Source organism: Vidua macroura, chromosome 3, assembly GCF_024509145.1.
Source record: "Vidua macroura isolate BioBank_ID:100142 chromosome 3, ASM2450914v1, whole genome shotgun sequence".
Taxonomy (NCBI): domain Eukaryota; kingdom Metazoa; phylum Chordata; class Aves; order Passeriformes; family Viduidae; genus Vidua; species Vidua macroura.
In genome coordinates this window covers 95,628,321-95,641,187 of record NC_071573.1, presented here as the reverse complement: position 1 = coordinate 95,641,187, position 12,867 = coordinate 95,628,321, and the positions used below count along the sequence as shown (strand labels likewise).

Here is a 12,867-nt window from a genome sequence, read left to right as displayed (position 1 = left end):
AATGCTCTGATATCTCCAAAAAAACCCACCAGCAAATTGGTAGTTAACAGCTAATAAACTATTTGGATTTTTCCTTTATATTTTTAGCAGATCAAATTAAATAAACTATCAAACATACAGACAAGTATTTCATTTCCTCAATTGAAACAGAAACAAGCTAAATAAAATAGGTCTCTGAATATTTCCACAGAAAGAAAGTCTCACAGATATTTTCAACCCTCTGCCTTAGGACTTCTTCCTCAGACCACCTAGAAGTCTTTTTTTTCTCCAGTGAGGATGAATTTCTGAGTTAATTAACTACGGATGGATAGCATACTTAACTTGAACAGTTAAAGAGAATCTACATTAATGGTTTACTGAGCAGCATCCCTTCTCCTAGGTATGAATGTGCTGAGTGTCCGTGCCTGAAGTTACAAGGAGCACACTTTGGGCACACAGCCTGTGCACACACTGTGGTTTCTCTCCTGAACTAAGCAGAAAGCTTCACACTGAGATGCAATCCAGAGTACCAGGGTTACTGGGGACACAAAGTACAGTCTTTAAAGCAAGAATTCAGCAACTCTGAAATCTTGCTATTTGCAAACAACAGATTTGGAAATATTTATATGCCTTGTCCTTCCTCTATAGTTGAAGGAAATCCAAAATGAGCAGGAAAGTAATAGGAGACCAGTCACAAGCTTACAGACCTTCCAAAATTAAAAAAAAAAAAAAAAAAAAAAAAAAACAAAACAAAACAAAAAAAAAAAAAAAACAAAAAAAAACAAAAAAAAAAAAAAAAAAAAAAAAACAGCCTTTCTACTTCCAAAGAGGACAACTTTAAGACAGTATTTAACCCATCAATATAAGTGCTCTCATACCACCATTATATCTTCAGTTCAGGAGAACAAAAACAAGGGGAGCTATTGGAGGGTCACCACCCCGATTCTGTTGAGTTCAGTCACCAAAAGGACTAAAAATTTCATTGTAAGGTTGAATGATCTGATAGTAGTCTTCAAAGGTCACAAGGCCATCCCTGCAGAGTCCCACCCTACCAAATCAATGTTGCATGAAGTTAAAATTAAAATGAAGGCAATATTTGAAAAAAAGGGGATAAAAGCTAAGCCTGCTAAAACCAGGAAAATCCATCTCTGTTACAGGGAACAGAAGAATTTTGTTTGTGAGAAGAAAAACAAGGCTACGGCACTACTCAGCATGAAGTCTCTGAAGCTTAGAAGAGACCAGAGGACCCTCTTGAGAGATATTCAAAGGTGTTGGAAAAGGGAAACCACTCTCCCCAGTGAGAACATCCCAATATCCTGGAGTCTCCACATGGGCATTTTTGAAGCAAATGAGATTTGATAATGCTAGAGCCCTGACTTTGGCTCAATACTGTACTGTTGAGACACAGTTAATTCCAGTGGTTCATGACATCTGGAAGATTACTTATCTACTGCTAGTGGTGAAAGCCTAGACTTAATCTTTAAGGGAAAGATCTCTGCCTGCATCTTTCTCCTAGCAACAGCTAATGACACAGGGAAGCCATGCAGTAGATTGACTCTGTCAGGGATAAGGGATAAGGGTCAAGGAAGGCAGAGCAGCTACTTCCATATGATCACACATTTATTTATTTTCATTAGGACAACGGTGAAACAGTTTCTCTCCCTGTCCCTCTGAGAATGTGTGTTATCCATACTCATGTAAACGCAGCATCCGGCAACGTATTAGGAGAGCCTGGTTTTAAGCAAGGTAAATTTAACTGGAAACCAGTGAAAACAGCAGTAACAAGGAAAGGATGCTGCAATGTGCACTGCAAAAGGGTGAATGTTGCCATTCCTCATATTGCTATGTGTGGGGTCAAGCACACAGAGAAGCATTGTCCTTTAATTGATAATGCAGGCTCTATAATAGATTTTTAGGGGTGCCCCAGGTGTAACCATATTTTGTCATTGTCTTTCCTCTGCTGTACTTTTTCTTTCTCATTTTGTATTTTCCAGTATGCCATGGAAAGGCACTGCAGGGGATAATTTTTTTCTTTTTTTTCTTTTTTAAACAAATTACTATTACCTTACTTTCTGGCAGTACTGCTTATTGTACAAGCAGGGCATGGAAAGACTGGACACAGAATATAAAAATGGGAGTATGGGGCTGAAGGAGAGGATCTCCAGTTGTAGAATACTTTTCCAGGAAGGAAGTACAGGATATGGTTACTGGACACATATATATCTCTTGCTGAATTCCTTTATTTCATCAGAACAGAACAGAACAGAACAGAACAGAACAGAACAGAACATGGGCTTTTCTAATCTCAACCCCACAACTCTCAATTTGAAACTGGTTCACTTTTGCACTGTAAAGGTCTTCAACATGCTCTATGTACAACCACTCTCATGACAGTGCTTCTCGTCCAGTGACAATTTTAAAAACAGGTATCATTTTATGTGTTTCACTGTCCAAACATCACGCAATCCTTGAACTGCAAACAATAGGCATGCAACTAAGAATTCAAGAGTTAGGTCTGCAATTCTTCTGTCTGTATCTCTAAAAATTAGTCTTTGCCCAAAATATTCTCTGTGGTCTCCTTCTTGCATTCATTATTGTCCTGGAATTTGTGCAACTGGACTTTTCTCACAGGCTTTCCAGATATGCTGTGTGTTAGCTTCCTAAATGTTTTTGCTGATTTATCTCTCATACATTTCCTTTTTGAGTGCCTCAAAATGTCCATCTACAGCTTAATTCCTTGTACAAGGATGACATCTAAGTTCATAGGGAGCTGCAAATCTCTGTCCCTACCACAAACACTACAAAACTGGGAAATACTCATAAATCAAAATCTCTGATGATGTAGATATTTTGAATCTCTGACACAGAAGGGTCATATAAAATCCATGTACAGAATAGTACCTAAAACCTCTGTCATAATCTTCCCAGCAGTGGACTTGTCAGCACTGGTGTGCTATTATGGGAGACAACTTTGAATTAAAATACATATATCACACATTGAACAGCAGTGTGTGAACAATTCAAAACATCATCACCACAGCAACACCCCCATCCAGTCAGGAATACAGCTAGAGACATTTCACACCAGTTATGAGGGAACAGCACTATGGAATAACCTATGAATCTGTAAAACCTCAAACTGCAAAAAAGCTGGAGGAGGATTAACTGCCTGCTTCTGAACTCTCCTGATGCAAGACGTTGCAGTGCAGCTCCCACACCTGTGCCAAAAAATTTCAAATGTGAATATTCTCAGGTCATATGCTTTTAGCTCACAGATACTAAGGAGCTGGTAGGAGCTGTGACAATATTGTCACATGTTAAATGGACAAATGTTTACACCTTTGCAATTATTGTTGCATTTGAAAGTATATAATTTGTGTGTGTCAATTTCTATATCCAAAAAAATCAAATCTTAATGAAAGTCCTCAGATGGTCTGAGCAATTTGGACAAATTATACCAACAGAACTATGAACTGCTGGGGAGATGGAATAGACAAAACACCAGAAAACACAACCCTGGACAGCTCCAGGATCAATAGGTGGAATGTGCTGGCTTTCTAGCTCTTGGCTGTCTCTTGCCAAATTACCACCATTTTCCCACACTTCATTCTTCTTTCATTAGAGAATGATGATAAGCAAGAAGCAGTAGGAGCCTCAAGTACAAGATTTGTATCAAGTGTTCAGTCTCAGAGATGAAATGGCTGAACAATGACATGTTCATAAAAATGTCTCTCTGCTGATCCTGCTCCTGCTGCTCCCTGCAGCTTGCACTTCCCCTACATGTTAAGAATGACAGGCAGGAGTGGCTGGGATGTGCCTTAACAGCATGCCCTGAAGGAGAAAATACAATGCTGACATGAAGTTCTGCAATCAGATCAGATACAATCCTGTAAGTTGCTCTGCACATCCCAGATACTTCTATTCCTTCTTGCCCTTTTATTACAATAGCTGTATTGCAACTGAAATGCACTGCATTGTGTCGGGTGCAATGCAGTCTCACATCAAAGAAATGCAGAGGTGCTTTATTTCCATACCATCCCATGGAATGACATGAGGTGGTATTTCTGAAATGAAAAAAAATCAATGCACCAATTCTGTGAGAAGTACACTTCAGAATGAGTCAAAGAGACAATAAAGTATATAATTATGAAGAGGACTTGAGACTGTCAGGACTGATTTTTGCTTGCAACTACACTTGTCTTCTTCCACCCTGAATGGACAAAGATCGCAACAGAAATAAAAATCTGGTTTCTTTGCCAGAATAGAGTAAGGCTTTGAAAGTTTTCTGAGATCTTTGTTGGGATTAGTGGAATAATTTAACAGGAGGTCATGTTATTAGGTAGACAAAAGAAAAAGACATTTGTATTTCAGACCGTGTATACTGTCTGAGAATAGCGGAGGAAGATAAATAAGCATGAAGATGCCTGAAGCTACTTTGCAATGAGGAAAAAAAAGCCCTGACAGAAAGTGGATGAAAAAGAGGGAATAAGGGAATAAGATTCTGAAAAAAAAACACACAAAAGCATTTATTTCACTTCCAGGCTAAAGCAATATTGTTTAGTGAACACTACTAAAAATTTGTATTTTCTCACTTTAAGTTGTGAAATCACTTAATCAGAATAATTCAGGTTGGAAGGGACCTTAAGAAGTCATTTTAACCTTCTGCTCAAAGCTAGATTCATTACAAGGCGAGACTATGTTGCTCAGGGTTTTATCCAACTGGGTCCTAAAAATCCCAAAAAAAGAAGCATCCCACCTCTTTGAACACCTTTTCCATTGTTTGACTGTCCTCATGAGGAAAAATCTTTTCTTCTCATCCAGCCTAAACTTCTAGCTTCACTTTAGGTACATTGCCCCTCATTCTCACACCACACAACCAGGAGACCTTGGCTCCATCTTTTTTACAAGCTCCTTATAAGCACTGTCAGGCTGCTATTAGGTTTCCCCTGGAGACAGCTCTTGCCAGGTCAAACAGCTCCCTCAGCCCCTGCCCCAGGACAAGCTCTTCAACTCCCTGAGTATTTTGACAGCTCTCTGATGAATTTTCACCGTTTAGCTCTACTGTCCTTAAATTTGAAGTATCCAGAGGTATACAAATATGTTCTGATGAATGCTGAATCCCTTAATCTCCTGGGTGTACTGTTAATACAGCCCAAGAAGCTGCTGACAGCATTTGCTGCCAGGTCACACTGCTGGTTTATGTTCAGCTTTTTGCACCCCCCAGGCTTCCCAGGCTGTGCTCAGCAGTGCTGCTTCTCAGCCAGCTGGTCCCAGTCCATATCCCTGGGAAATGCAAAGTAAAGAGCAATATAGGTCAGACCTCTGGAGGTCATCCAGTCAAACTCATTCTCAAAAGCAGGGGTAACCCCAAGCTTAGATGAAGTGGCATCCATCATCTAAACCTGAAACTCAGAAATTGCATACATAAAGCAATCCAGTCAGTTTTAAATTCTATTTATAAAGAAGTCTTTACAACACTATGATTATTTTCCAATCACATCATGACCAATAAAAGCTGGTACTATAAAAAGATAAAGAGAGAGCAGCTGCAAAAAAATAATGGAACCACTCAAAAATAATTATTTTGTAATGGCAAGGACAGGGAAAGTGAAGGATTTTAGTGAAACATGTATTAGAGTGAGTAACCAGACTCAGGCTCATTTCTGTTGCACTGGGAGCAAATGCAAATTTAAGGCAGCTTTTGAGCACAACTATGAATATAAGGAAAATCTCCAGAGCAGATAAAAATGATGCCCTAGAAGTGACCACAGCAACAATAATTATCCAGATTCCTCTCCCAGGCTCAACATGTTTTCATAGTGAAGCTGCTTATGCCTCCCAAAGCTTTGGAAAGCCTATTGAAGATAGTCAGTACAACACAGGACTCCACAGGAGCAGGCTGTGAGACAGGCACGAGACGCAGAGGTGAGCAGTCCCTGTCCCAACAGCAGAACTCCGCAGTGGGATGTTACAAAGCACAGAAATTGGGCTGTCAATACCTGTCACTAACCCCCACCAGTATCTTTGCCTTGACTGATGAGGTGAGGGGCTGCCTCATTCACTCACTCTTACACCTTCTCACATCTTCTCCTGCAGAATCAGAGTTGCATTTCCCTCAGCAGGAAGTACAACAGGCACTTACTTCTATGTGGTTTCTAGTACTGCAAAATATGATCTGCTAACAAACACGCGTGTAAGAGCTATGACTAGGAACATAATTTAGCATTTAAATCTGGGACACCCTATTGTACATAGGCTTTTACCAGCCAGCTTGTTTTTTCAGCAACATAAATTTAGTATAAATGTCTGATTTTAGATCCTTTCCTATGTAAAGTAAATGAAGTTTTTCAGTTGTTATAAGGGAAAAAACATCCTTTTACCAACCAGGTTTTTTTTATCTTTCATCCAAACTGCTTGGATAATAGTGTAGTGCAGAAGAAAATTACATAGGAATCTGAATCTTGTAACAGAAAACTGAGAGTGAGTTTTAGAAACTACTTAAGTTACTTATAATAATGAGAACAGAAATATTTCTATATTATTATTATTGGTGCTATATACTTATGGTTAGTAGAACATTCTAGAAATTAGGCTCTAATTGTAGCATACTGGTTCTGCAAAGGAGATATAAAAGGACAAATACACAAGTTTTTCCCTATATAAGAGTAATGTATCTGTTCACTGCTTTTCAAGTATCTTCTGTTCACATTTCATTCTCTGCTAAAAATAGAGAACACGTATCACACAAAAGATCTGGCAATACTTATGTATCTGCTACCATCTGCTGACAAACAGCATTATTGACTTTATCTTAGTCAGTCTTAAAGAAACAACTCCTATTTCCCTATAGGAAAGTTTCCACTGATGCTACAGTGGCTGACAGTTACAGCTACATGAATTTTTAATTCAGCATGTTGTAGCCATAGTACGCCAATAATTTCTTATCCACCCATTTTGTCTGCATCACAGATTCACCACCAACCAGCATATTCCACTCATACAGTTAGCGACGTTATGCTGCATTCATTGAAGCCCTTCAGCTACTGCAGATAGTTTCTGAAGTCAATTACCAAGCAATTACATAAAACTTATTCCTCATTTAAAACATACAAAAATTTATTATTAGCTGTAAGACTTTCCAAAGAAGTCATAGAATGGGTCAGGTTGGAAGGGATCACAGTGGGGCATCTAGTCCAACCACCCCTGTCAAGCAGGGTCATCCTACAGCACACTGCACAGGATTGTGTCCAGATGGTTCTTGAATATCCCCAGGGATGGAGACTCCACAGCCTCTCTGGGCAATCTGTTCCAGTGCTCAGTCACCTGCACAGTAAAGTTCTTCCTCATGTTCAGGTGGAACTTCCTGTGCATCAGTTTCTGCCCATTGCCTCTTGTCCTATTGCTTGGCACCACCAAGAAGAGCCTGGTCCATCCTTTTGATACTCTTCCTTCAGATACTGACAGACATTGATGAGGTCCCCCCTCATCTCTTGTGGAGGCTGAACAAGACCAGCTCCCTCAGCATGTCCTCATAAGAGAGATGTTCCAGTCCCTTAATCATCTTTGTAGCCCTCCATTGGACCTACTCCAGGTGTTCCACATCTCTCTTGTCCTGAGGAGCCCAGAACTGGACACAACACTCCAGATGTGCCTCACCAGGGCTGAGTAGAAGGACAGGATCACCTCCTGTAGCCTTGCTGGCAAAGCTCTTCCCAATGCACCCCCAGGATACCTTTGGCCTTGTTGGCCACAAGGACACACCGCTGGTTCTTGAGCAGCTTGTTGTCCACCAGGACCCCCAGCTCTCCATGGAGCTGCTTCCCAGCAGATCAGACCCCAGCCTGTACAGGTCCATGGGGTTATTCCAGTGATTGTTTTCCAATCTACAATGTGGGATAAAAATATCTTTTCTCCCCTAGTCTTAGACAATTTAAAGACAATAATGGTAGTAGAAATCTATCACCTTACTTAATTTTACAACATTTCCAGTGAAAGCCTTGATTAGCCTCCAGATATTATTTTTGTTGAGAAAAAGACTAAGAAAACCTAAAGCAAAAAAAACTAAAAATAGTAATAAAAAAATCATCAGTTTCAGGTATCTCATATTAAATACCAGAAGTCTGACTGAAGAGAGACCAGGTCACACTGATGACCCACATCTGGCTATATGGTAAACTAAATTAAAAGAGCATCTGTAATATTTACTTATACATGCACTTCAAAACATTTGGAAAAAAAAAAAAAGTCAAAGCCTCACATCTGATAAACTGTCAGAAAAAAAAAAGAAAACAGAATGTGGAGATATATATTAAATAGTGTTTGTTCGACAGATCTAATCCTTTAGATTAGATTTCGCTTTGTTGTTAGGAATCTGAGTTTGAAATGCTCTTTAAGTGGTAAGTCTTAAGAATAGTTCCAGACCTAAATGCATTTAGCAAATGGAATTATAAATTAGAGGTTCAATCTGTGTTGTGTTCCCTTTACATTGTAGTATTTTAATTTTTTTTTACAACTTCCAAAGTTAAAAAATGTGTCCTTGAGCTCTGCTGTAGTGGCGAGAACTGGAGGGGGCCCCGCTGAGCCTCGAGGTGTGCGGGGGGTCACGGTGGGCATTACTTAGAAAGAACTGTTTTTCATTTGACTTAAGTTCCTGCCTGGAGAGCTGAACTGTGTTTGTTTTTAAAGAACGCCCAGCTGGGCTTAAAGCTCTTTTTTCCTTTCATTGCCATCGCTAAAGCCAACCCTGGGTGCTGCTGAGAGGAGACCAAAAGCTACCACCAGTGCTGGGCCACCGACCCAAAGGGACCCAACAGAGCGGATGGTGACACTGGTGGCCCCCCGACGACAAACGCTCAAAACGCGCCTAGAGGCACCCTCACAAGGAGGAGCCACCGGGCTGTGCGGAGCCACCTCAGCCCGTGCTCCGAGCCTCGGGACCATCTGAGGTCCATTCGCCTCGGGGAAGGAGGAGCCGCCCCGGGCCCCACCGCCCCCTTCCCGCCATCGCCCCGCAGGAGAAGCGGCGGCTGCCCGAGTCTCGCGAGAACCGGCGCTGCCGCCGCCGCCATGGAGCCGCCGGTGCGCGGCCCGCCGGGGCTGTCGGCCGTGCTGGCGGTGAGGGGGAGCGGGGCCGCCGGGGGGAGCGGGGCTGTCCGGGGGAGCGGGGCCGCCGGGGAGAGCGGGGCTGTCCGGGGGAGCGGGGCTGTCCGGGGGGATCGGGGCCGCCGGGGAGAGCGGGGCTGTCCGGGGGAGCGGGGCTGTCCGGGGGGAGCGGGGCTGTCCGTCGGGGAGTGGGGAGGCCCTCGCTGGGGGCGCGCTCCTTGCCGAGCCTGGTGCGGGAGCCTGCGGGGCGCTGTCCGTGACCGACACCGGCCGTGTTCGGTCGCTGTGGCCGCTCCGTGACGCCCCTTCTCCCGCCGCTGCCTGACCCGCTTTACCTCTGCCCGCAGAGCACGGACTGGTCGGAGCCGTGGCTGCTGGGGCTGGCGGCTTTCCACCTGCTCTGCTTCCTCCTGACGTGCGCGTCCCTGCAGCACCGCCGGGTGCAGGTCGGGCACTTCCTCTGCATGGGTGAGTGCACGGGCTCACCGTGCGCTGCCGGGCACCAGAGCAGTGCCTGCAACTTCGTATTTCTCCGCTAGCAGTGCATGTGTCTGTCGATGATAATCTGCTATGGAACCTACTATGACCTAAAAATATGTATTTGTTTCATTTCCTAGAAAATCTATGAAGTAGTGACTTAAAACTCTGGCCTTAGTGAGGAAGTGGGATGAGTAAGGCTGCATTGAGGTTACATGGTCATTGCCCTGTCTGTCGCAGCTTCCCAGTGAAGTGTTGCTGTGCTGGAGAAACAGAAGAGAAATCGACTGAGAGCCAGCAGTTGCTTTGTACTCTGCCTTGTTCTAATGGTGCATTTCAGTGAATACGGTCAGCTTTAGTTTCTGAAGCAAGTTCACTATTTGCCCTGCTGACAGCCGTGATGATGGCATGAGGAAGAGCAAGACTGGCTTGCACATTGCAGTAACTGTATTATCTCGGTGTTTATCAGCCTGAGAATCCACAGTGACCTTGCCAAGCAGTCATGGCTGACTGGCAGAACACATACTAGCTTTGGTTTAAGACCACATGGATTTGGATTAGATGATGAGCAGTTTATTTTTAAAGAAATACTGAATCTAATATTTTTCTTTCATTTATAGTGGGCTTAGTGTATTGCGCTGAATATATCAATGAATTAGCAGCTATGAATTGGAGGTAAATGTTTTCACTTTCATTTTTTGAATAAAACTATACAGTACAACATAGTTATCACATATTTATAAGAAATAATAATGATAGCATGCATGTATTGTACTGCTTGTATGGATGCTTGTAAACTGACTTGTCAAAGAACTGAGAGAAAAGCAGAGTGCTGTGGTTAAGGGGAAAAGAATGTCAACTGTGGTGGGTTTTTTGTTTTGTTTTGTTTTGGTTTTTTTTGGTTTTTTTTTTTTGGTGGGTTTTGTTTGTTTTTTTTTTTTTTTTCTATTAATGTTTAATAGCTAAAGAACCACTTCTCAAAAATACCACTGCTGCTTTATATACTTACTTCTGTGTGTAACAAGCATTAACATTTGCCTGTTTTACTAAACCTGTATACCAGAATTAAACTGATGGTTTATTTTGATATTTTGAGCATTGAATTAATCTTTCCCTGATATCACTGAAAGTTAAGTGTTTAACACCACCTTATGCTGGCATCTAATTGTAGTCATTATGTTTCACTTCAGGCATACATGACCTAATTAAAGCTTTACTACATTTATTACTTTTGTTATCTTTTCTAATGTAAGTAAGCAAAATACCAAAAAGTAATTTCAGATGCTTCAGAATAAGCATGATTTGTGATGCATTCTTGTAGTCATGTTAGTTAGCTTCTATGCAGTAGAACTGTAAAGAAGAAAAAGACTGCTATTATTAGTCATAACTGAAGAAGTATCAACTGCCTCTTTTTTTCTGACTTAATACAGTAGAATGCTGGCCTATACTTGGTGATCCCAAGATGTGGGATGATGTGTACAGTGTCCGTGTAGAATAGTTGCTGGGAAAGTTGAATGTGTGAACTACACTAAATAAAGCTTTGTCTTTAATTTTATTTCTTTCAGGCTCTTTTCTAAATACCAATACTTTGATTCAAGAGGAATGTTTATTTCACTCGTATTTTCAGCACCACTGCTGGTGAATACTATTATAATTGTGGTATGTATGTGTTCATTCATATAGGTGCTTTCATTAAATGAGTAAGTAAAGGTATATGGTATAGTAAAGGTATAATAATTTACTTACTTTTCAGGTCACCTGGGTTTACAGAACTTTGAATGTAATGACTGAACTAAAGATGCTACAGCAGAGAAGGAAAGTAGAAAAAGAGAAAAAGAAGTGAAAGCGCCAAACAATACTTTTCTTTCTTCAGTTGTAACAATGCCTGTCTGGGTAATCAGTCCTTCTGTATGGGTATGCAGGAACAGAAGTATTTTTGTGTCCGATGCCAAGAGCACTTTGTAATCGTGGCTGTGGACATTGAGGTGAAAGCAGGTATCTACAGAACGTTTGAACTGGCTGTGAAATTATGAAACCAGTCTTAACAGATCTCTGTGCCCTTCAGCGTATGATTGTTTTCCTCCATGACCAAGGCTGTTAGTATTGATGAAACACAATCTTCCTGTTTCCATTTGTCTGTGTACTTTTTTACTATGTCTTTATTCTGTGCTTATCAAGTATCAGTTATTCTGCTGCTTAAGCCAATTGGAGCTGTGTTGTGAATTACAGTAAATGAGAGATTTTATTCAGAATAACTCAGGAATCCATGCTTCTATGAAGCACTTCAGCACTTCTTTATAAATCAAGTTTCATACTTCCAATGTGTACTGTGTGCCAGTGGCATTTTATAAATAAAACTATCCACTCACTGTATCTTAAATTGAGTTAATTTGTTTTCATTTTTAATCAGACTTTTTCCTTCTTTTTTTCCCATAAAAATTCCCAGTTTGGCAAATTCCCCAGTTTAATTTGTGTAAATAATTCAAAATGATCTCTGCATTTCTTTCAATTTATACTTCATGTTTTTAAGGCTTCTAGATAAAACCATTTTTATAAAACTGGATGAAAATTTGATAGTTTTATGCTTCTTTGTAGAACAGAAAGGAAAGGAAGAAACTTAGTAATGTTATATACAGTTTTGTTCCCTTTTAAATGCTTTTTAAAATAAATATCTGAAAATTAAAAATAGATAAAAATGAAGAAGGCTTAATTTCACTTCAAGTAGCCTGTTTTCATTGAATTAAGGTAATTTGAGAAGGGGTGTGGACACAATGGAGACTGTCCATATTTAGTAAAAGTTGTATCTTTGTGTGAAGATGTACAGTTCTGTCTAAAATAGGTGTCATTTAAGACAGGAAAGATGATCTACAAAACTGATCTTATACTAATCTGAAAAACATTGGGTACAGAATTACAGAACACTAGTAAGTTTATAAGCTAAGGAAGTATTTGTGAAACTAACTTTAATTACTTGAATAGTCTTCAAGAGAGTAGAGATAGGGACTTGAGGAAGAGAGCAGTTGCATGTCATACAGAGTTTGCAAGTCTCCTAAACAGGGAGAAAGTGAAACTCCTGCTGAAAGGGCAGTGAAGTGTTAGTGTTGGATCCATTTCTTTACGTTTCCCATGCCTCTTTGGCATTCTTTTACCCACTCATTGCTCCATCCAGAGCTACTGCAGCTAGACTATATTAGCAAACTAAATAGATGGAGGTTTGTGTGTTGTCCCATTCTAACCATTCTGCCGTGACTCTTGGTGCAGTGTTGGGTGGTGTCAACTGTACGGAGAAATCTCAAGTGGTCTTGTAGA

The 12,867-nt window shown here is 40.9% G+C and overlaps 1 protein-coding gene across 1 annotated transcript; it reads left to right on the top strand.

Moving 5' to 3' along the window:
- Nucleotides 1–3,835: 3,835 nt before the first annotated feature.
- TMEM18 (transmembrane protein 18) lies at nt 3,836–11,938 on the top strand. The gene is made up of 6 exons (XM_053973307.1): nt 3,836–3,868; nt 8,740–9,093; nt 9,429–9,549; nt 10,179–10,233; nt 11,124–11,217; nt 11,312–11,938. The coding sequence occupies exons 1-6, from the start codon at nt 3,836–3,838 to the stop codon at nt 11,399–11,401; spliced, it is 747 nt and encodes a 248-aa protein (XP_053829282.1). The 3' UTR covers nt 11,402–11,938.
- Nucleotides 11,939–12,867: the final 929 nt, after the last annotated feature.